The sequence below is a fragment of the Oenanthe melanoleuca genome, chromosome 5, assembly GCF_029582105.1.
Source record: "Oenanthe melanoleuca isolate GR-GAL-2019-014 chromosome 5, OMel1.0, whole genome shotgun sequence".
Taxonomy (NCBI): Eukaryota; Metazoa; Chordata; class Aves; order Passeriformes; family Muscicapidae; genus Oenanthe; species Oenanthe melanoleuca.
Genome location: NC_079339.1, coordinates 9,688,273 through 9,713,045, shown reverse-complemented (window position 1 = coordinate 9,713,045; position 24,773 = coordinate 9,688,273). Strand labels below are relative to the sequence as shown.

At 41.1% G+C, this 24,773-nt stretch overlaps 1 protein-coding gene across 2 annotated transcripts; it reads right to left on the bottom strand.

Annotated features, from left to right (window-relative positions):
- Window positions 1–265: 265 nt before the first annotated feature.
- On the bottom strand, window positions 266–24,273 carry BUB1B (BUB1 mitotic checkpoint serine/threonine kinase B). Of its 2 annotated transcripts, none has more exons than XM_056494011.1 (23): window positions 24,151–24,273; window positions 23,119–23,301; window positions 22,746–22,805; window positions 22,384–22,528; window positions 21,448–21,644; window positions 21,192–21,370; window positions 20,883–21,076; window positions 18,188–18,282; window positions 16,157–16,383; window positions 15,771–15,880; window positions 15,169–15,266; window positions 14,851–14,903; window positions 13,994–14,078; window positions 13,510–13,612; window positions 12,730–13,016; window positions 11,654–11,832; window positions 9,487–9,633; window positions 9,225–9,340; window positions 8,793–8,954; window positions 7,949–8,091; window positions 4,745–4,916; window positions 4,288–4,394; window positions 266–782 (listed from the first exon to the last, which is right to left on the bottom strand). In XM_056494011.1, exons 2-23 carry the CDS (start codon window positions 23,259–23,261, stop codon window positions 593–595), a joined length of 3,192 nt encoding a protein of 1,063 aa, XP_056349986.1. In that variant the 5' UTR covers window positions 23,262–23,301; window positions 24,151–24,273; the 3' UTR covers window positions 266–592. The 2 variants fall into 2 exon arrangements, with proteins under 2 accessions (XP_056349986.1, XP_056349985.1); XM_056494010.1 differs by having other exon boundaries at window positions 24,130–24,236.
- Between the last annotated feature and the right edge of the window lie 500 nt (window positions 24,274–24,773).

The following is a 24,773-nucleotide window of genomic DNA, read 5'->3' as shown; positions in this document are numbered from 1 at the left end:
TCTTGCCTTAGGAAGCAAAAAAGTTTATGTCTGCAGCTTTTCCACTCGTGACTTCATCTACTTCTTGTGACAACTTTCTGTGAGAGCACATTCCGAGTAGAATCATTCAAGTTGTATTCAAGGGTTCAGGAAATCCCATGTGGTTATGAAAGCTGCCACCAAATGAGGGCCTTTTGCATCCAGCAGTCACAAATATTCCCAGTCACGTAGCAGCACTCCTGTATGGATTCTAAATGAAGTCTTTTGAAACAATTTGATAGCAATGTTAAATATGACACTCACTACCAAACACAACTTTATTGATTAAACACTAATTAAAAGACCAACTGAATGCAAGACAAAAGCATTTTAAAGAGTGTTCAATTTTTAAGGAGCTGTACAAGAAGGGGAGGCAGCAGTTAAGACAAACAATTTTCTCTCGCAAACTCCTCCAACACAGAAACGTTCACGTAGAGGCAACAGAAACATTCTTGAGCAATTCTCATGTAAAGTATTGCAGAAATGGCTCCAATCTTTATGTTTACATTTGAAAACATAAGAAAATAACAACAAATTCTTCTCTAGAATACAAATGTGTTTGTCTTCTATGAAGTCACTGGGAGTTCACCAGGAGGAAAGTTTCTCCCACAGCAGCTAAGGTCAACAAAAGTCGTTCTTTGAAAGAGCTGTCAAACATTTCACTTATTTCCTCTCTCAACTCCCTCAGCAGAGGTACTGTGGACTTACCATCTGCATTCAGAATTCTTTCAAAAAATTTACTCCAGAAATCACTGTCAGAGTTCCTAAAACAAACAGAGCAGTGTTCATTGGAACAGTACACACACAAAACACGTCTATCAAGGTCTCCATTTATATTCAGCACTAAACATCCTGGGAGAACCACGCCTGAAATAATATCACTCACATGAGTAAATATAAAGGAAAACTAGAAATGTATTGTTCATTTTATATGTATGGACCCTATTACTTTCTCCAATAAGTTTCTGGAGAGTAACTGCACAGGTCTAAACCAACTGTTTATACAGTTACCTCTTCTACCACTACCACCATTCACACTAAGCCATGGTGGTTTTGTTTTAGAAGAATTGTCAAGAGCATTTTTAAACCAAACAACTTGGGAAACTCATGAATAAAGGGCAGAGGAAGATCTTATTTACCCACTTGCAAGCTGAGTTAACGAGGCAATATTAAAGGAAAGTGCCAAGAAAAAATTTTTTAAAAAAATAGAAAAAGGTGGTTTAGAGCCAGTTTTACTTCCTTTTTTCCCTGCCTTCCATCTGCCAGAGCTCTGTACAGATAACATTTTGGAGACAATTAATAGTAATAAATCCCCCCTCTCCCAGATGTACCCACACAACACGAATAAAAAGGTTAAGTGACTCATTTAAGTCTCAGAAAACTGATATTAGAGCAAACCCTTTGTTCTTCAGTCTTGCACTGCTACTGACTACTGAAGCACTTTTCTCCCTGGAGCTAGGAGTTACAGTGGCTTTGAAACAAATTATCTGCCTCTGCTTTATCTAAGTGACTCACAAAACAGCAGCAGCCAGTCTCAAAATGAATCTAGCCTGTACTATTTCACTGGTAACTCTTGTATTTGCCAAAATAATTAAGTCAATGCAGAACCTAACCAAGAAAAAAACATGCAAGATTTGAGTCCATTTTCTTTGTGGGATTAGATGAGCAAGAGGTGTGGCAGAGGAGATGAAGTGTTGCTAAGGAGGTGTAAGGAGTTCTGAGTGACAAAAATACTCCTAAAAATTCAAATGCAGGTTCTATATCCTGCCTCATGTAAACCTGAACAGATGAAGTTTCCTAAAATAGTATAGTGAAAACAGAAAAAAAATCACCATATCCATTCTTTAATAATGATAAAACCCTTCCCCTGAAAAACAAGCTGCCAGCTTATACTCAGAGATGAAAAAATCAACTTGATCAGAGTTTACATTCTACCTGCTCCTAAATGTCTACTACAATGTTTCAGTGTTTTCCATTAATTCTGTCACCTTTTAAGTGGGTTCTCTTTTAATGAAAGCCATTGACCTTGGAAGAAAAATGTTGTGTTCTACCCTGCAATTCCCCACTGCTTCAGTATTTTGCTGAAAAGGTAGTAAAATCAGTAGCTCTTGTAGTCATTCTGCTATATCTACAATTGTTTAATAAAAATAATTAAGTTCTGTTTAAAAAGCTTTCTTAAGATAAGGGAGTCATGGTTGTATTTACAATCAGCCTTCTTTCTGGCTGTCAATACCTGAATTCTCAGAACCTTTTTTTGAGGAAAGTTATTCCGTCAATACCATCCTTGAAAAATACAAAAACCAAAACAAACCCAAATGAACTTCAAATTAAAAAAAAATACTTTCCAAATCACTTGGAGACCTTTGAACACAAAGGACAGAAGCAATGTCATCTTTAAAAAAGTAGAATTACTAAAAGCAACAGGAAGAAGAATCCTGTGTCTTCAGAGGTGTTACAAGTGTCACCAGCACATGTGGCTGTAGGCAAAGGACGAAGAGCAAAATTGATCTCCATCAGCTGACTCTTCTCCCAGAGAATACTTAATTGTGGAACCTCTTATGGTGCATGAAGGCTCCCTGCAGCAGTGAATTTGCTTGTCACAGATTACTTGAAAGCTTCAAACTGACTAGAGGAAGTGTAATCAGTCAATAAGAACTAAACAGACTAAAAGATCCAAGTGTGAATGGAAATGGATTCAGTGCAAATTCCTTATTCCTGCATAATGAAATGCCTCATTTACAGTGTTGATATTATATTTCAGTGCTAAAGCTCCTATGCAGACATTTCTTGGAATAACTGATACTGAAAAGTAAGTATAGATGATGAATGATAAGTCTATAATACTTTCAGAATCAAAGCAGAAGAGAGGGTGGAAAAGAAATTCCTTATTTGTACTCTGTACTCCCAAATCATGAACCAATGCACTCAGGTGAAAAAGCAGCCTTACAGCCTGGTTCCAGCTCTGCAGAACTCGTGCCCAGGCTTTACCTTCTTCCTGCTGTGTCTCCTTTAGCCCTTCATGGGTCTCACTCCTCAAGGCTCCCTCCAAGTTCTACCTCAGTCAAAAAGCCTAATTTTTCCAACCCAGTACCTCCAGCTTTGGCTACAATTCTTTTCCTATTAACCCCTCCCCTCCAAACTCCACTGACAGTCAGCCCTATCCTTCCCAACTCAGACTTACTATTCCTCCTGCTCCAGTTATCCAGACAGTCACTTCTCTTTTTCCCATACCCACAGCCTAATCAGGCCCCTGACACCATGTCCCAGCCTTCTCAACTCAGGCCTTATGTGCTTTCATCTGCAGTAGCTCAGTTTAATCTCTTGCAGAATTTCAAAAAGGATATCATAGTAGAAAACCAGATATATACCCAGTAAAGAAAAAAAAAAAAGCATTTTCCTCTCTGTACACAGCTTAAAAAGATTGGATGTTTTCCAAAGGCTGAATACAACAAACTGGGTGATGGAAGCAGTGCAGGTTGCTAGGGAACTGGACAACTCCCATGCTGGTAGTAGGTTTTCCTAAAGCAATGGTCCTAGGAGTGATCCATGATCCTGAATCAGATACCTGTCCAGCAACTGCTGTCATGAGTGCAGAGGTCTGAAAAATCCTTATGAAATGCCAAGGCAAAAAAACCTGCAGTATGTGCCTAACAAGATAAACAAATGTTCAGTCTAAGAACAAACAAAGGGCGAAGGAAGGCAGAGCAGACTTATAGCCAAAACACTAAAAGAGAGTTTAATTTAATATCTGAGACAAACGGCAGCTTCCAAAAAGCAGCTGTTTGCACACTTGCATCTTAGATGACAGTTTTAAATTCTTTTCTTTGCTGTACAAGTGTACTGTTTCTACAACTGTTACACTCTGCCATCAGTGTCTTAGTAGAATGAAAAAGAAAAAGGCAGAAAACCGAACTAATCAATTTCTGAGGCAATAGCTTCCCTCACCACTCACTCACTCACAAACTTCTCTAAGCTTGATCTGTAAGGTACAGAGAGACTAAGTCAGTCTCATCTGAAAGGATGGAAAAAGCAAAATCATCTCAATCGGATTATTCATATTCAATTTAAAATTGTCTCCTACACAGCACTGAGGCTACCAGTGAACAACTCCAATAACTTCATAATTTCATGCCCCACAAAACTAACACTTTTTGGCAAAAACAGCCCCAGGTTGTTGTACATTCTAAGCTCTGAAGATGGTATCACTATAAAGAAAATTAAATTAGATATCTCTTCTTTCCCAGCAGCCCCCACTACAAAAGGACTTACTTTGATAAGTTTTGGCTGATTTTCCAGATGGAATTCTCCTGATAAACCTGGATATGATCCCCAAACAAAATCAGATGGACTATATCTGCAATGCCAACCAAGTCTACCTGCAATTACAACAAACATCACAAAGTTCAATGTCTATCACTTTCTGCTCTTACTGCTTTCATACATTTAAATTGGAAGAATCTTTGCAACAGAATCTTCCAGAAACCTGTTAAGCAAGAAAACTTCAACAGGTAAAATTCTGTTTTCATTGTAGGTTTCTAAATAAATACACTAGTTAAAATCACTGAACAGTAGTGCTAATTTTTTCATTTAATGCCAAATATTTCATTCTCTTTATTCGGTATTTATTGATCAGAGCTTTCCACAGCACTTGTAAATTTTAACTTAAGAAAATGGGTTTTGTAAAGGAAACACAGAAATTAAGATGTCCTAATAAACAGAGACTCACCTGATAAGGAAGAGAACTTTCTGCCAGAAGCTGTTGTCCATGAGGGGTCTGAGCTGTGGGAAAGTTGTAGGGCAAGCTGACTTGAGGCATTAGCCTCAAATCCAGACTGTGAGAGAAATCCACCATCTTCAGAGCATTTGGCACCTCCTCATTTGAAAAAGCATCGCAGATCCTGAGCAGAGGAAGCACATGAAGCAGAAGACAATCCAACAAACTTTTTCTTTCTTTTAGAATTAAAACTAAAAGCACAGTGAAGGTGAGTGTTCGTCATGTCAATGCTCCCCTCTGATGGCTGCTGTTAGAACTACTGCTGCAAGGGCTGCTCTGGATGGCAAGAGCTCACAGCAGAGAGCTTAGCGATGACACTGCTGTCCCCACGGTAAGCAATAGGAAACAAAGGGTTAAGGATGATGCTATTTTTGTATTTTGTATTTGTATTCAGTTAACTGAAACAAAGTTTGTGGACCATTGGAATAGTGTGATGCCTTTTCACTGGTCCTGAAATTATGAGCCAGACACAAGTGATAAAAAGGAGTTACCTTTGTAAGGATTCTTATGGTGCATAACATACCCGATGAAAAGTGCCAAAGATATACACATAAAGCAGATACAATTTTTATATATTTAGCAAATTAGCATAATTGATGAGAATCCCCAGTTAGAGACAGGTGATGAGGTAATTCCCTCTGGTTCTACCCTTTTCTGAACACTCCCCTTGGATAGGAACTAAACTGTTTATGAGAATGTGTCTCAAAGAGCTGGTTTTCAACTTTGGGTCTCAGAGAGCCTAACCGTGGACCCCGGGGCTTGGAGCCATACGGGAATTACTTTGTCTTTCTTTCTAATAGAGAAGGCAAAATGCTGGCTACCAATAGGCTAAAGAGCTACAAATACCCATATGTAAAGAATATAGAGAACAATAAAAGCAAAAAGGCAAGAATCGATTTGGCATCAGTGTCATGTTTTGCACTTCTCCCTCGCCTTCTTAAGCTCAGAATACTTGATACAAAAAAATAATTAGTCTTGATAATACTTTTACAAATTTTCCTAGTCTACAGGTGAAGGAGGACAAACAGGAGGGGCAAGGAGGAGTATCTCTATAGACAATTGCCAAGCCAACAATATCCACTTATTACAGCTCTCACTACTTTTCTTACATTATTGTATGCTGTGAGCTTATTTTGTAATTTGTACTATGCACTTGTCCTTTTGCTGAAAAACCCCAAATCATTATCCTAACTTTTTTGGCAGTGGCTTGCTTTGTATTTGCCACAGAGAAATCCAGCAGGAGGTACCCCAATCCATCAAGCCACTATTAGATCAGTGACTTCCAAAATAGGACACAGCACCCTAAGTAATGTGCAAGACAACCCATTGCAGGATGTGAAGAAAATATTAGAACTTGCATAGTACAGGTATATAATTTATAAATAATTATGTAAATAAGTTATTAATAAAATATTCATAAAGAAAGTATAAGCAGAATATACTGGGAACATGCATGTTAGATGACTGCAGGCTCAAAGCAAATTTAAACTTAATAGCTATTTTTAACATATCAGTGATAACTAAGAAAAGCCCCAGTGAATTTATGTAATGGAATTCTATCTGATTCATTAGACATTCTGGCTTCCCACTGATGCCTGAAGTTTTTAGCTTCTATGTATTCTTCAGGTATTTGTAGTTCTGAAGATTGTTAAATGCCTCAGCATAACTTCCAGTACTTTTCCAGCTTTTCTTCCCACAATGAACAGGCACTTATTGACACATTCCTAAAATTTTGCTATGCCTTGCCTTCTCCAAGGACATTTTATCTTGCACCATGTAATCACTGGCATAATAAAGGTAGAGGAGGAGGGCAGAAGCCAAGGGGAAATTACCGAACCAACTGCTCCTCTCATTGGACAACATTGGCCAGATATTCTAATTGCCCAATCCCATCAATTGTAAGGATCTAATTTGGGACACTGATTTTTACCACATTGTATACCTGAAGGCTTTCAAGGTAAAGGTTTGCTTTAATATTATCATTCTAAAATGGTCTGGAAAATTTTGTGTTCTATTGCCAGGCATCACCACACTTAGTTCACAGATCACATTCCAAGGGATACATGACTGTTAACATAACATAGGAAAGAGCTTAGAAGAAAAGAGAGAGAAGAAAATTAGGTCTATGCATTAAGGTACAAGCTGGACTGCAGAGGAAGCCAAACACTTTGTTTAGGGTATCTGGATATTCCAGTCCCACCTGTCTTATGTCTCCTAATTTCTAGGGTTTCAGATACATGAAGGCAAGTTAAGAATCATATTGTAACTTGCATTAGCAGTCCAGAACCTTGGTAAATCAGAAATCTAAAAATACAGGTAATAGCGAAACCATTTTGTTGAACATAAGTTTTACAGTGCCAATTTCTATTTCTAAAGGAAGGTTTATTCTTAAGTGTTTTCACTCTTATCAGAATACACTGGAACCTAAAAATCCTGGTTTGCAAAATTAATCCTGTTTTGCCAGTGGCAGGTTCAGCAAAAGAGCCATAGAAGCCAACTTATGGAATAGTGTAATTTTCTATTAATGCAAGACTGTAAAGAATTACACGAAGAGAAGTTCAGCAATGCACCTCATCATTGCTACCACAGACTGCCTACAGGAATTGAGATACAGCTGCCCTAAGAATTCACCATCCTCCAGAGCCACACAGTAGGTGGGGAGCCCCTGTCACAGGGAAGCACTGGAGAGGCTCTCCAGAATTCAGAATTCCTATGGGTGTGTCCCCCTGCAGACAATAAGGCTTCTGACTGTGCTGGCACAGGGCCCAGCTTGGGCAGTGGGCGAGAAACAAGCTCACACCACCTCCGGAGTGGGAACATCTGAGGTCAGCCTCCTCTCTTGGGTTCCTCACAAAGCCTGGCCAGGGCTCCAAAACCCAGGTGTGGCCTTATCTGGTTTCTAAAATTGGAAGGTGAATACATGTTTTGACAATGAGTGGATACACAGAACACATGCTAATGATGCTCTGTTAATGAGTGGATACAAATATAACATTTGATTGGAAGGTTCATCTAGAGGTCAACTTTGGCTCAGGGCCTGTTGTTCAGGCCTCAGTACTTCAGTCCATCAGCTCAAGGGGAGAAATTACAGCAGCACAGGAGCTGTAGCTGAAATGATTGTTCTATACCCTCCCATATTCATAGGAAGAGACAAACCTGTCTCCCAGAAACAACACCTCTGGCCTCAGATCTCCATGGACAATCTCTGCTTTGTGCAGCTTCTCTACCAGCAGCAGAAGATCATGAACAACCAAGAAGATGATTTCCTTAGTGATGAAGTTACGGTCACAGAGAACATCCTGAAAAGAGAATAAACATCTATCTGTGTACCCTTTTACCTTAGAATAGGTGAAGTATTTATAGCTCACCTTTTGTTCCATTATTCATCTGTACAGAGGTAACAGCCCCACCATAAACTCATTATAATCAGATTTTGCCCATGATCAGCCCAGACAGAATTACAAGAACCGTAAGCTCTTAGGAGATATTATTACTCAAAATTGGACAAAAGATCAGGAGGGAGAAATTGAAGACTGAAATCACTATTGAATTTCAGTCCTATTTGCATGCAACAATTCAAAATGCACTTACAAGATTTAAAGCGCAAATCATTCAGCAAGACATTAATTGCTATGACCTTGCTGTACCTAACTGGAATGTATTGAAAAAGGTCAAGTTAAACAACAGATGCAAATCTTGCTGTGGAATAATCTGTGGTTCTTCGCTCCATACCTTTATAACTCACAAAGACAGAAAATGTGAAAAATTGGTTCAAGACTGTCTCTGAGAAGCACATGATCTATGAATGAGAAACCAGACCCAACCGAGGCATTAACAGACAGCCCTCCTGATTTGTACACAGATAAAGACAGAGCATCTGTATTGCAGGATTAAACAGGAGCAGCTCTGCAGCAAGGAGCATAACACCACTCCAAACTCACTACTGGAACCCAAGCCAGCGTTTGGCCCCTTCAATTGTCCTTGGTTTGTCTGTACTGACCCTGAGCGTGAAGCAATTTATATCCTTGTGCACAATAGCACAGCCATCCTGGTACAGGTAACAGCTGCAATTCTCACTGAAGCTCTGGTCAAAGTCAGAATTCAAACGCTTCTGTAACTCAAGGATGATATAAAAATCCCAAGGCACAGGCTGAGAATACACCTACAAGAAGGTACGTAAGAACATTTATTTTTGGAATAAAGTGAAAATTGCTCATTTTCATATTATTCTTATCCTCTTTTTTTTTCTCCCCCCTCCCACTTGACCAAGGAAGACAATTCTCACAGTCAGAAACTTTTAATTTAGATCCACAACTAGGAAGAGGACTTAAAGTAGCAAACTTCATGCATGGAATTCAGAAATTAAGTTTATATGAATGGATGAGATTTTATCAGTTCACACTTCTTGTACAATAACCATCATGTGTGTTACCTTTATTGCAAATCCCTTTTGATCCCACTGAAAAATGCATCCAGTTGGAATGGTAAAAAACATCTTGTATTCTTCATTGTTCCAATATTCCATTTTGATGCAGTAAGCCTCATTTCCTGTGTTGAAAGTTTACATTCATAAGCTGCCACAGTAAATAGCTGTTCCCAAGTCATTTCCCACCTGCACCACATAAAACTAAGAGGGTGAATATGAACCATAAGTTAAATCCATTAGAACCCAAACCCTGCACTGCAGAACCTACCCAGTTCAACGTCTTTCTCAACCTCCATGTGAGGCAGAGCTCCAGTCTCCAAGTGAAAATCTGGAGAAGCAACCAGTGATGATAGCACAGAACCTAAAAGCTTTTTACGCTGTTCAGGGCTCCACAGGAACTGAGCTGCATCATCCTCTAAGAAAACAAATATAATGAAGAGATGAGCTGAAATTGTGTTAACTCTTTGCAACTTGGTTATTTCTGTCAGTAAAAGTAACCTGGATATTGGAAACTTTGGATCCAAATTCTGATTTACCATTCATCTCTTAGCAAGTCAACTCAACTCTTTCCAACAGCTATGGGAAGTCAATGGGACCGTTGTCTTTAAAACTGCCTTACAGACTCTCATGGTGAGGTCTCAAGGCTTCTGTACTGTAGCATCATGCAAAATGTATCTTTCACAAGAGACAAAGCTCTGATTCATTTCAGCCACAGCAGATTTCAAAATCATTCTGCAAATCAATACTCCTTTTTAAAATCTATGCCCAGAGCAAGTGATTAGTTTGGGGTTTTTACATTATGAGATTTAGTCCTTTGATTACAGCAGAGGTTGTATGTAAGAAAAGGAAAACAAAGTTGGACTCCACCTCTGCTGCTCACTGCACTGTTAAGAATTTAATGACTTTTATCTCCTGGACGACACGTGTAGGACTGGACTTACTGTCTTTCATAACAGAACATAAGGTCATTCAATAGATTAGTTGATTTGTAAAAAACCAAGGTAGCCTCAAGTGTATACTCTGCTTGATCATTTGAGATAAAACACAAGAACTAGATGGCCTCTACTGCCTTCTCCCAAATGCCATGGCTGTAATGAGGGAGAACATTTTACTTCCACACTACACAGGCAAGAACCAGATTATTTACTGTTATGCCCACACTTAATTGAAAAGCATTGCAGTAAGTACTGCTCAGGAAGCAATTCTCTGAAAGATTCAGGAAACAGTGTAGACTGGAGGCTATGATGTGTTCCAAGCTTTTGCCACGACAAACCTAGGAAATTTACTGGCATATTTTGCAGGAATAAACTGACGAACACCTGAAGTAATTGTTATTCTTCACACAGTATTAGGAATTACTACAGCCAGGGTGAGAGCTGCAGTTCAAGGGAGATGTGCAGAAATCAAGAAACAAAGCAACTGGAAAGATCCAAAGTTTAAGAAAGGACCATTAAAACATCTGAATAAATGCCTTCTCCTTTTCTCTGAAGAGCTTTTTCATCTTGCTCTAAAGTTTAGTACATATGATAAAAACAAGACAAAGATCAAAAATATCCCAGCTATTTCAGTGACATCACTTCTAATTGTATTTTCATTCCAAGTCCCAAGCATGCTTCATTATAAAATAGTCTGCAGGCACATGGGAACATAACTCTCCAGAGTAGATAGACTGAATTTTCAAATACACAATTCTAATAAAGCACCATAAACCAAAATCAAAGGAGTTAAAGCAGGTTAAACACCTTGAACACCATCATCCAACACACATCTAATTCCACAGGCCAGATTTTGAAGGCTTTTTGTGACCATTTCTGTTCTAACTGTAACGTAAATATTTAGAACAGAGAGAAACAAGGGCCTTTAAACCAGAAGAAAAATAAGCAAAGAAATTGACTATTTAAGTACCAGTACTGTTTTCCCACAATAGGAATAAGAAGGATACTGTGAAGCAGCACAACAGTTTACAGCATAGTTAAAATACAGATTTAAAACCAAAATTATGCAACATGCACTAGACTCCAAATTCGTATTCATTCTTTTCTAAGTAGTAGCTTATCAGCACATCAGGAGACACACAGTATGATTACAGAGAAAAAATGAACACAAACCAAAACAAAACTACCTTAGAAGTTATTACTGCTATCCAGTCCCAATTTTTAATTTTGGAATTTGACCTCATTACCTGTGGAGACTGCCTGCTTTACTACCCTAAGTAACTTCTCTGTCACCTTAATATTGACATGCTTTGGATGCTGACAAGCATCCCATACTGCACACTTCACTGCTGCTTCAGACAAGGGAGGCAAGTTCAGTCACAGTCATAGTAATGGGAAATACACAAAGCAGAGTGGGATGCAGGAAGGACAGAAAAACCCCATACACTTAGTGACAGCTGCAAGTTATTTGTTGTGAGTGAAATTGAGGGTAGCACTAACCAGTAATGTTTTCTCCAGAATCAGCAACCACTTCAGCAGGCAAGCTCTGAGCAAGCTCCAGTTTCTCACTGATCTGCAGGTATTTAATAGCAGACGTTTGTGTAACAGAGGACAGAGAACCTCCTGAGACTGAAGAACCTGATGAGCGAGTATCTTCCAGGCTTGCTTCCATGATGGGGCTGTAAATAAAGCCATCAACTACTCAGACTTCCAAAGATACAATTTGAAGATAATGTCAACCCGGGGCCTAGGAAAGGATACTGTGCACATCCAGATTTAATTAACATGAATAAAATCTTTCCCATCCCTAGCAGAAAGCCAGAAGTCACGTCAGAGCTTCATTTCAATTTTGATGACTGATTATACTCAAAATCTTAGTCTACAGATGATTTTTTTAATCTTCTCTTCCACCAAATTTGACTGCTACAACAGAAGACATCCTGAATATTTATCACTCCCTTTGCTACAAAATTTCAGTGCTTTCAAAGCAGTGAAGGGTAGGGTGGAAAACAACTCCTCCTAATTACAATCCAGCAGGGTTTTCAAGGAACCTTCTGAGTCAAAAACACCTTCGGCATGGTGTACAAGCTTACATCCTAAGAGCCAGCAAATCCAACTCAGCTCTAGATGAAGAAATTCCCATACAACAGTTTTTTCTTGACAATGACAAAAAAGCTTTTCTTCTCTCCAGCTTTTTTACTTTGTAGAAGAACTAAACTATAAACACTAAACACATTTTGTATAGTCAAAATAAGTGCAAAAGCCTATGAGGATAAAAGGAACTGGTGATTCTGCTTTTCATGTTTGAAAATTAAGACAGAAAGCATTTATTAATTTCTCTGCAAGTTATTTGGTTAAAAAAAACTTTTACTTAAGTCCCATAGCAGTAATGCTGAAACACTAAGTGGGCTTGCTATTACCTCCTCAATCTGCTCAAGGCAAAGTGGACCCTGAACTGAAGAATGGCTCTCTCCAGGATATTCTGGTCTTTTCAGAAAATTTCCTTAGTAACACTAAAACCACAGCTGTGAAAGACATGCAGGAAAAGGGGCTTACAGTCCTTTACTGTTAATTACCTCAGTTTTTTTACACTGAGAGCTTCAGTGTATGCTCCTTCACACACTAGTGTCTCCTGATTCAGAGGTGCACTCTTGGATTCTGGAGTGTCTCCCTTCAGTTCACTCTGAGAGAAAGCAGGAGCTAGGACTCCCTGAGCTACCACCCCGTGAAAGGGCGTTGAGGCCAGGTGGGCAGCCCTGTTAAAGTCACACGTGTCCTCTGGGTTGGCACAAAGGGTCTTGTTCTTGTAGGAGCCTGTCACAATTGCATCCTCAGTCAAACGTTCAATTCCATTCAGCTCATCCTGAAAAAAAAAGAAAAGACAGTGAAAGCCTGCAGGTTTTATGACAAATTTTTCTTTATTTAAAAGCTGAACATTTCTCTTCCCTTTCTTTCACTCTACCACCTTTCAACAGGAATAGGACATTCAGTCTTCAGGAATTCTACTTAGTATAAAATCCCAGAATGGTCCAGGTTGGAAGGGACCTTAAAGACCATCGACTTCCACCCCATCTCGTGGGCAGAGACACCTTCCAGTAGTCCAGGTTGCTCCAAGCCCCGTCCAACCTGGCCTGGAACACTTCCTGGGATAAGGCAGCCACAGGCACAACATGATATTTCCAGTACAATCTCATTATCACCCCATTCAATTACTGCCATGCCAGGCAGCCATTTAGAATCCTTGTTTTTCACATGTGATGCCAGTCCAGCCAAGCTGACTCAGTCTGACAGCAGCACATTGGTGCACTGGTGTCGCCTGGACAGGAAATTTGGCATGGGCTGAATTGTTTCCTTACACAGGCTGCTGCTGCTGTACTTTCCTTGGAACTCAGAGAATCCACAGGCTTAAGAACAGTGAGAGGGCGACGGACACTCTTCTGGCTACGATCTGCTGAACAACTAAGAAGAAGTTACCAGTCAGTTACATATTTATTAGAGCAGCTTCCAATCTCTAACAAATTCCTCTTGAGAGTTTAAGTCTATTGATAATTTCAATCAACCATTTTCTACTACAGAACTAGCAGTAAGCAAAACACACAGCTCTCCAGAATGAAGGAAGTTTATACAGCAGCTTAAATAGTTCTAGGTTGAAGATGAAGAACAGAAGAGTATTTCCTCATTGTGTACTCTGAGTAATTAAATAAAAAATACCAATATAAACAAAACAAAACACACACCCCCACACACCCCTGCCAGAAACAGTTATTTCAGCTGCTACAGCAAGTGCTTTGATGCTTCCGTTTTCCTTCCCTCTGAAATCTAGGTCTTGTATAATCCTACCTTATATTCCGATTTGTTAAAGTAGAGGATTCATCAAATATAGAGAAAAATGGAGCAGCAGCCAGTGGGAGAACCAGATCTCCATCTGTAAAGAAAAACCAAGAAGTTCAATCATGTCCACAGTTCTTCCAAAACAGTATATCCAACACTACTTAAAATAGTTAATACATAGTCCTAAAAGTATATTCGGAACAGGAAGTTACAGAGCTGGCATATAAAGAAGCCATTTAAAAAGGCTTGGTTTAGTTATATTAATGAACCACCCCTTTACCACCACATTATGTGAGCTAACTTGCTGGGTTTAGACTATGCTTCAGAATTTGTACATTTTGCAAGATTGTCCTCATTACTCCATTCCTCCTTTTAAAAATGTATTTCCGCTGTGGCTAACTGGGGATACATCAGGAGTCTGGATAACCTCTGTCAATAGCAACAGCAGTCAACTCCAATCAGAAGTAAAGTTCTTCTGGATATGACCTTCAATCAACAATATAAAATTTGTGGCTGTATTCCCCTAGCAAAACCTCTGAGGAAAAATGACTTAAAGTAGGTACCAATCTAATGAAAGCATTAAACTCTTCTGAGATGTTAGTAAGACTGCAAACATGAAAGATGGAACAAAACTTTACAGCTACCAAAAGAAAAATGCTCTTCTGCTTGGAAGTCCTTTCAAATAGTGACAGTTCTCAGACGCTCCATGTTTTGCTCAATACGGTAAAAGGCACTGCTAGCAGACACACTGTCATTCTTCTAATCCACCTAAGCTTTGGGTTTTACTTTGCTGCCTTCTTGGTATTCATGGAAGACTTCCCTTTAACCAAACCTCCTCGTTAATGGTAAAAAACTTGACTACCTACCTTCAGAACAAGACGGTTTATGTAGTTGAGTATCTTCACAGATCTGGAACTCACTGTAAAAAAATAAACAAGTTTGTATACTACAGATCTTCACAAAACCTAAGTAAACTCTGTAAAAAAGACAAGTCAAGCTGACAAATGCTACTTGCAACGTTAAGATCCTTCAGACAAAAAAAATCAAACATATGGAGAAAGGGCACAGATCCTGATTGCAGGCTGATGCCAAGGCTATATTCCATTCTACCTGACCATGTTACTAGCTGTACCTACATAGCCTCACAGGTGCTCTCCCTGCTGGCTAAAAATCCTCTCTATTACCTTTGTGACTGAGGCTGTTTCTCCCCATACTCTGTTGCGCTGGGAAAAGCAAATCCTTGCATTCCCAAAGGTGTGGAAGCTCCCATTACCTCTGCTGCCTGTGGAAACAAAGTCACATTTCGGTTCTACAGTGGTAAAATTGCAAGCCAGGCAAAAAGGTTCCAAAAACATGAAGATAATCCCATGTAGTCATTAAAACCCTAATAGATAATGGCTGCCTTTACCCACTTTTATTTGTACTTACCTCACCTGCATGAAGAAAGTCCACTTTTATTGCATAGTGTAGTTAAAAGGCATAATTTACTCTTTGCAACCATATTTATAATTTCATAGGAGATTTTAGTTACCCTGCAACTGTTAAGGAGATATGTAAGCAGTTATGTAGCTTACAACAAAGTCACAACTCTGTTTCATTGTTTAAAATACATTGTTTTGGAAACACAGAAGGAAGAGAGAAAATATACCTTACTAGTGAATAATCCTTTCAAAAGAAGTTTAAACTGTGTTAGAAAAATATCAGAAATATTTCCTTCAACCTTTCTTGGGTACTTTTATTTAAAATTGCAGCTACTTGGAAAAGAACAGTTAAATGAGGACAATACCTGTTCATGTGGTTGTTGCTGCTTGTCATCTTTCTTCTTTAATTTCTTTTCCAGCTCCTCAATTTTCCTTTGTATTTCTTCCTTCTTCCGTTCTATGGCTTGTATTTCATCTGAGGAAGAAAACACTGTAAGGCCCAATGCCTATTTCACATATAATCTGTGGCTGCAGCCTAAATTGTCAAGGGGCTGAAACTTCTGGTGGCCTTTCCTTGTCCCACAGATTCCATGTAAAGCTGTTGAATGTGTTACTGTCTCTGTACCACACAGCAGTTAAACAACTATTCCAGTAAAAAAAGAGAAGCAGCTGCAATCACAGACGGAAGCAAATACAATTTTATGATTCCATCTGGAAAACCTTACTTGCTCCAGCCCAGTTTGGTACATACCTTCGTCTTTCTTCCTCGCTTTCTTCCTGTAGATTTCAGCTCGGATCTCTTCAAAAGAGAATTCATCAACTCCAGCATAAACTTTCTCTTTGCAGTACATCACCATCTCTTTCTTTGCCTGAGCATCCTGCTGCTGATGCTGAACTCGCTGCAGTGGGTCCTCCCGCTCCTCAGGTTTGCGAGTACTTAACACACGGTTTATGCTGGGCTCAATTTTGCAGGGAGTCCTGAAAAACCAGGAATTTTTCACTTGAGCTTGGTGAACTTCACCATACCACAGAAAAGCATGCATGGGAGAAATTAGCCCTGCTAATTTCAGAACCTGTTTTGGAGTAAAGACATCCTGTTCTGTGCTTAGAAAACATTCACAAGAAAATTGGAATGAGTAACACCAAAGGCCACCATACTACTCAGAATTGTGTGATAACTAAAATAAAACAAACAACAACAACAAAACACAAATCCAATCTAAAATGTTTATAAGGTCAAGTCAAAAGCAAATAAAATTATTTCGATGTCTGAACTGCTGTGCATACTGAAGCAGGATCTGCGCCACTTAGTTCCCACTGAGCTGTGTGACCACAGGCATGACAAATCCCTAAATTCTGGTTTGTAGGATGGTTATCTGGGAGAAAGGGGATTTAAAAATGGAAACTCTTGAGCCAGATGAAACCTACACAGTAATACCAGGAGAGAAGCAGCAATGCTGGTACAGCTTTACCAACACCAGCAATCCAGCTGATTTCAGCTGCATAAACTCACATGTAGGACTGATCATGAGGCAAACAGCTGCTCCTAATGTTTGAGGTTTTAAAGCTTTATTGGGTGAGTGTGGAGATCAATACCAAGACCATAACAGGGTCCTTCTTCCAAGAAGTTTGGATGACAGCTGATGGTGTGATTTTCATCACATTTACACAGTTTCAGCATAACACTTCCACATTTAGCAGGTGACCACGGTACCATGAGGAAATGAATTCAAAGACAGAAAAAACCCTACTTTTAAGATTTCAACTACATAATCTAAACCTACACACCAAGTCTCTGCCTAAGTTGCTTAGAACTAACTTAGACTGGTGTTTGGTTCTACCCACTCATTCCCTCTCCCCAGTATGGAAAGCTGCTGCCTTTGGTAAGCAACAAATATTCATCTGAGAGATGGCCTTGCCAAGAGATTTACCAATGTGGCACCACTGACTTTCAGGAAAAAGAAACAATCTTACAGCTTAAATAGGAATGCAGTTTTTACATATTCCTTGACTAAATGATGGCATAGACTTGGACAGAGCCATTCTGCAGTTCACATGCAATCCGGGCTGCTCACCACCTCCAGCATTCCTTGATTCCATGCAATTCAGACCTGTGGGAACTGTCTGTAATATCATTTTCCACTCTTTTTTGGCAATTCCATCTTTTCCACTCCTCTCTCAGAAGGAGCCTGTCTATTCCCTGGCCATCATTAGCCACAGAAAGGTAGAGCAACCTTGCAAAATAATGTGTTTTCCTCTGCTCTAACTAAACCACCCCGTCTCCTGGGATTTATCAGCATTTCAGGGACCACAAGCAGCACATTCACTCCTCCACGACCTAAGCAACACTGTTGGCATGGCAACTCTGAGAGCTTATTTCAGAATAAAACTCCAGATATGCTGAGCACAGAGTTCCCAAGACAGAAAAAAACACAGCCACAAGCCTGCCTCAATCTGGGGCTGCTTCACAGCAAACAGCATCCTAAGACAGGTAGCTTGTGGTTATGTGTAAACACACTAAGTTAAGCTATTAAACTAATTAGCATATATAAATATGATATAAGCTCCCACATCATGAGCAGCACTGAACCTTTCCCATGTCCTTATGCAACCTCTGCTGAAGCCTCTGTCATCAAGCTGCAGCACTAATTGCTTCCAGGCTGACAGATTTTTAAATTCTTGCAGCTCGAGAGGCTTAAGTACTTGGCAAAACAAGTCCCAGTTTTAGGAAGCAGCTTTGAGAATTCCAAATTCAATCCCCCATCTCAAACTCAAGACTCACATCATTTGTGGCTGAGCTGCCTCGTCCACATAGGGGGTGAAACTGGGCAGTGGGTGGGGCACTTCCATGGCCGAGCTGACAGTGCTGCGAGGACGCTGCGGAAGGAAAGGCAACATCAACAACTTAGGGACTCATTTCAATCTCCACATCCCTCTGCACCTCCCTTTTCCTCATCTTCTGCTCATTTGGAGGTTTTCTTATGCAGAAAATAAACTTGATGGAGACTTTTCCAAGATGAATCCCCTTCTGACACTCACAACCCACCAGCTGAACACTGGCACCTAAAAGGCAAGGCATGCTCCTGCTGCATGTCCTCAGCAACTCCAGTTCCTGGAGGAATTCTGAAGGAATGTTTTATACATATTGAGGGATATATACACACATTATCCTGGTCAGGCTGGGTATTCCAGCTGCTCCTCATTTTCCACAGATGCAACAGTCCACATTTTGCAGCAAAGATTGTCCCAGTTCTATGATGATATTCATTCTCCTGTCTACCAACAGCCTCCAGACTTGGAGTTTTTTTGGGTTTTTTCCAGTTTTCCCATCAGAGGCCATTTCAGCACCACAAAAATCCCTTTACAGCTTCCAAGGTCCATTAGTAAAGAGAAGAGGAAGAATTTGGTCTGACAATACACTATGCTCATCTGTCTGCTACAATTCCCTGGGACTCTTTAGCACAAAAAAAGTTGCATGGTGGGAATACTTCAGGAACCCACTCCTCTTTTCCTTTCTTTCCCAAACTGCTTCCTGAGGCATCTTGAAACCAGCAGTAAGAGAAACCCCTTCTTCTCCACTCAGGTTTTAATATGTCAGAGCATTCACTAAAGGTTATTCTTGCACTGCCCTTCAGTCAAGTGGAATTTAACATCCTCCACTCTTCTGCCAGAAACAGGATATTTTATTTAATTAAATCTAAAAAATTTCATTAAGAGGGGAGCAGAGACTATACTAAGGGCAGACATTAAAAGAAATATGGAAGCATTCAGAGACCAGAATGAATGTGTTAAGCAGCACAAAGAGACTGGTAAAGGAGATTTTATATTAATAATTCTTCCTCACTCTTCTCAGCTATATTAAACCTGTGATTCATTTAACCAAACTGCTTTCTCTCTGGAAAGAATATTCCTGGAGTTTCCCTAAACTTTAGCCTGGTTGCATCCCTCCCTCATTCAAGTTTTTGTTATCAAGCTTCATTTATAACAACGTGCATATTGAAAAGATGAAAATATTTTCATCATCTTGATGCCTGAATGTATTTTCTGTGTATTCTTCATGTATTTGTAGTTCTGTAGACTGTTAAATGCCTCAGTGAAACTTCCAGTACTTTCCTACTGTTCTTTCCCACAGTGAACAGGTACATATTGACACATTCCTAAAATTTTGCTATGTCTTGCCTGTTACTTCTCCAAGGACATTTTATTTTGCACCACAGAATTACTGGTATAATAAAGGTAGGGGAGGAGGGCAGAACCCAGGGGGGAGATCACCTAAACAACTGCTCATCTCATTGGACAACATTGGCCAGATACTCCAATTACTCAATCCCATCAATTGTAAGGATTGAATTCTGAGCACTGTTTTTTGACATATTGTGTACCAAAAGGCTTTCAAGTAAAGGTTTGCTTTTACATTATCATTCTAACATGGTCTGATAAAGTTTGTATTCTATTTCCAGGCATCAATCTCGTGACTTTCTATTCTTATTTTCTCAGCTACAAAGAACATGGCAACACTGGGGAGTATCTGAGCACCAACCAAAAAAACCTGATCTCACAGGATTGACAATGCCTTGCATCACTTCTCTAGAACAGCCTAAACACCTGTAGCACAGCTGTTTCTTTTGATGTTTAGTTTAAGCCATTGGAAGCTACTTTCTGTCATCCTATTGCCAGGATAAATATTCCATTGATACAGCAGTTGAATTCTTTTGATCTCCGCTCTTCTGTTTTCCTCACAAGCACTTCAAAACAAGACTTGCAGAATGCTGTACATGCCTTCTTTGCACAAGACAGCCAACAAGTTCTTCCTTCAGGTTGTGTTTTCCAGTATAAGTCAACTCTTAGGCTTCTTTCTTACAGATTTAACGAATGCCTGGCTTCTCTCCCCTTGCCTGGCTAATATTTTCCCTGTTACATTGCTTTTCTGCCTTCCAAACACTTCAGCAGGCCAATTATTCTGCTTAGCAAGAATTTTCTTTTCTTGATTCTAAAACTCCACAGAGTTTTTTAACCTTATTCTAGCAATATCAGCCTGCTAAACCTCAACAGAGTATGGACAAGAACTCTTTAGAAGAAGAGTGACCGTTCACAAAGGCATGGAGTGGCAGGACGAGGGGGAATGGCCTTAAGCTGAAGGAGGGTGGCCTTGGATGAGATATTGGGAAGAAGTTCTTCCGTGGGAGGGTGCTGAGGCCCTCATACAGACAAAAGCTGTGGCTGATCCATCCTTGGCAGTGTCCAAGGCCAGGTTGGATAGAGCTTGGAGCAACCTGGGCTAGTGGAAGCTGAAACGGGATGATCTATAAGGTTCTTCCCAACCCAAACATTTTCACAATTCTATCATTAAATCTGTATTTACAATACACACAAACCATAGGCAAGGGAGAAAGATACTACCTCTGTTTCAGCAATCAGAAGTCATCAACTTACACACACCTTCCTCTCTTTTCCCCATCCACTTTGAGCCTCCTTACCCTGCCAGAGTTCCACGGTCCTGCGCTGAGCTCATTCTCCTTGGCCCTGGGAACTGGAGGTGCTGGCCATGACTGTGCTGTAAGTGTGGGAATCTCAGGTCCAGACACAGAATTTTCATCAAACACAGCAAAACCTGGAGTATTTGGAAGCTGCAGAGAAGCCTGAGGCTGGCAGCTTCTGTTTGGGTTCACGGCTATAAGCAAGAACAATTGTGTCAATTAACCTTCAACCGTCACGTTCAATTGCAAATCTCACATTAAAGAGATGAAACTCCTCCAATAACAGGTTGTTTTAGCTCTTGAATGTACCTTTTACTGCATCTCCTACACGACTAATGGGGGCTCTCACTTTCTTCTTCCCTCTGCCTTTGAGATCTGCCAGGGAACTTCTCTGAGGCTCTGCAATTTCCAGCAATCCCATATTGTCTCCATCAGAACTTTCCTCAAGTGCCCGTAGTGTCTGCCGAGAAACACGGGCCTGAAACTGCCTAGAAAAAAAACATTGGAGAAGTGAACAGCTTCCCTACCCCAGGAACCCAGGGAAGCACCTAAGTTCCTCCCTTACTTGTGATGAGCCTGGAGTTTGTCCAAAGGCTCAGCCTTGCGCTGGAGCCCTTCCTGGAATATCAGATCTGCTTTCCTGAAGCTGCCCCTGGCCTCAAGCGCCTCGGCCCAGGTGATGTAGAGCAGGGCCAGCGTGGTGCCGATCTCCTGGCTGTGCAGGTAACTGTACAGATCCAAGGGCTCGTTGCAGCAATCGCCCTGGAACGACCCAAGTATGTCAATAATCACACTGCAGAAGGGTCCTAGTCAAAATCTGCATTTCAACACCTCCAGCAAGACCCCAATGAATTTAATACAAGCCTGACAGGAGCAGCTGTGAGGCCAGCACACAGAATTTTATCATTTCTTATTTGAATGTGAGGTAAATCAATGACTGAATTACACTGTATTAGTATTCCTGAGAACAAACAGTAATTTTAGCTTCAGATGAAGTATAGCACATTCCTTGCCAGTTTTGGAACTGGTAAATTAGCTCAGCAAGGTAAAGTTGGGAAAAGCTGCTTTGAAAAGAAGTGGACAAAAATTACAGGGCAGGACCAGAACACGCTTAGCTTGGTTTAGAGTTTAAAAGGATGGGGATAGAAGACAGCTAGAAGCTAAAACATCTGGTAGGACAGACATATTTTAGATGTTGTATCTTTATATCACTTCTCTTTCTCCTTAAATAAATATTTGAACTCTATTTATTCAAGGTAGCTCTGCCAAAACAAAAACTTCTAGAGTTTGTAGCTGTCCAAAGTGAACAACCCTAAAAAATAGTCAGGAAATGAGAAGTAGAATTCAAGAGTTACATGTTTGCAGAAAAATATATCTAATATTGCACTCATTGTACAACACTGTTTGACTCTTGTCACCAGAATCAGCTTAGCTGTGTACAGACAACATGACAAGGTCCCAAGGAAAAGCAGCACCCAAGAGATGCTCCCAAAACACTCACAAACTTGAGCCAGAGATTAAGATAGCGAGGATCTTTGTAGTATTGCTGCTGCCCGTGGAGGGCTATCACTGCCCTTTCCAGAACTGCTGCAAGGTTGCCATCCTTGCCACCCCCAGGGAAGGCCTGCTCTGTCCACTTGATGTACCTAGAGACAGAATGTGTTCATAGCAAGTCAGTGCTAAATAAGCATCTGTAAAATATAGAGATGAAGAAAAAAACATTGAAACACAATCTAATATTTAAAAACAATTATAGAACTTGGTTTTTAGCAAGTTTATTATTAAATTAGAATGTGTTTCCCTTGCTTTTACAAAGATATCTGATGGTTCAACTCTTTTTTTCTGAAATAAAGGGAAACTTACCGCTCCCACACGTCCAGAGGATCATCTCCAGAGTAAAATCGTATTTCTGCTTCAAACTCCCTAAAACATAATATTATTCATCCAATAAATAAATTTGCATCACTGTAAATTTGTCTTATATATTACAAACTAAGAGTCAGTTATGTACTAAAAAGCACAGCCAAATCTCCGTGGTGTTTGCTGTTAAAATGCTCCATTGCAAACCTAAAAAGTTGAAGTCTGTACTACACAACACCAGCAGCGAGTAGTTGTAGTACAGACATCAGTTACTAAACTTCTTTAATGCCTACGAAATTAGTACAGTTAAAGAAGACATAGATAAAATGAGGAGGGAGGAAGGTAAGGGGAAAGGAGCTGTAATAACATCACTTACTGTTTTTTAAGCTGCACAGCAGTGTGGCTGGAGGAGTCCTGCTGAGCCAGTGCCTCTTGCAAGCTGGACATCACCCGCCCCTGCCTGAGGGGCTGCACATTCTCCTTGCTCAGCTCCCACTCGTGGCTGCCCTCCTGGGACATGACCACCTCTCCTCCAATTCTGAACGCTTCTCTTTTAATCCTGCATTTAACAAGAAAGGGACACCTATACTGACCTGAAACCTGGCACAAGCCAGCTTTCCTCAGCCCATTCATCCTGAATTTCCTGTGCAGCCAAAATACACCGCTTAGATGCCCAACTTTCAGAGGGACTTGGGGGTTTGATTCCCCACTACGGGAAATATATGAAAAAAGAGCCAATCTTGACAATGACGAACTGCAGCCCTCACAGATCCCACACACCCACAGCCCTCCGCCCCACACACCTCACGAACCACCTCAGCCGCGCTCACTTCACACCTTACAGCCCTCACAGACCCCACACAGTACCTCACAGACCCCAGAGACACCCATAGCCCCACACACCTGACAAATGATAGCCCCTCACGAATGTCAGAGCGTCCCTCAGCCCCGCGCCCCTCACGAATCCCGCAGCCTTCGGTCCCGCGCACCTCACAACTTAGAGCACCTCAGCCCCACATGAACGCCACAGCCCCTCAAACCCTACACACACCTCACGGCTCCTCAGCCCCACAGGGATCCCACAGCCCCCCTCAGCCCCTCACAAATCCCCTTTGAGCGCCTCTCAAGGACCATCAGCTCCGCGCACCTCACAGCACCCAAAGCTGCCTCAGTTCCTTATGGACGCCACAACCATCAGGCCCGACCACCTCGCAGCCCCTCACAGACCCACAACCCCCCCAGATCCTCGAGGGCCCGTCAAGCCTCTCAGAGACTCCACAGCCCCTCAGCCTCGCTCCCCCCACCAGCCCCACACGCGGGCGGGTCCCTCACGGATCCACGCGCCCTCCACAGACCCCACAACCCTCGGCCCCAGCGCACTTCTTACCTACAGCGCCTCAGCCCTCACCCCGTCACGGACACCACAGCAGCGCAGGCCGCCCCAACCCCGTGAACCCCTCCGAGCCGCACGCGCCGCCCACAGCTCCCATCGGCGCGAGCAGCCAGGACCGACACCGGAGCCCAGCCCGGCAAAAGCCGTAACGGCGGCGCCGCCTCAGAATTCAAACCTCTCCCACCTCCCCATTGGCCGCGCCCCGCCCCACCTGATTGGCCCCGTCCTACGTCGCCCCGGGGCATCACGGGAAATGTAGTTTCCGCCTTGCACGCGGGAAAAAAAAAAAGAAAAAAAATTATAAATAACGTGCTAGCAGTTAATCCCATCTGAAAGGCATACTCCTACTGGCGTGTGTTCCCGTTCTTTCACTCGGCTAACTGCTGGCACCCGCTGATTCTCTACGATATTTCTCTTTCTTAAATTCATCCTCCTATTTTTCCTGAGACGCTCACTTCACGCAACTGGTGATGAGTTCTGCTTTGGTGTCACAGAAAACCTCACTTTCTGGGTATCCCTGAAAAATGCATTCTTTAACACACCCAAAAGTGGCTCCTAGAAGTGTATGGCTGTGTTAAATATGATACTCAGCCCCACCAGTTACCTTCTCTCCTATAGCATCCCAAGAAAAAACTAAT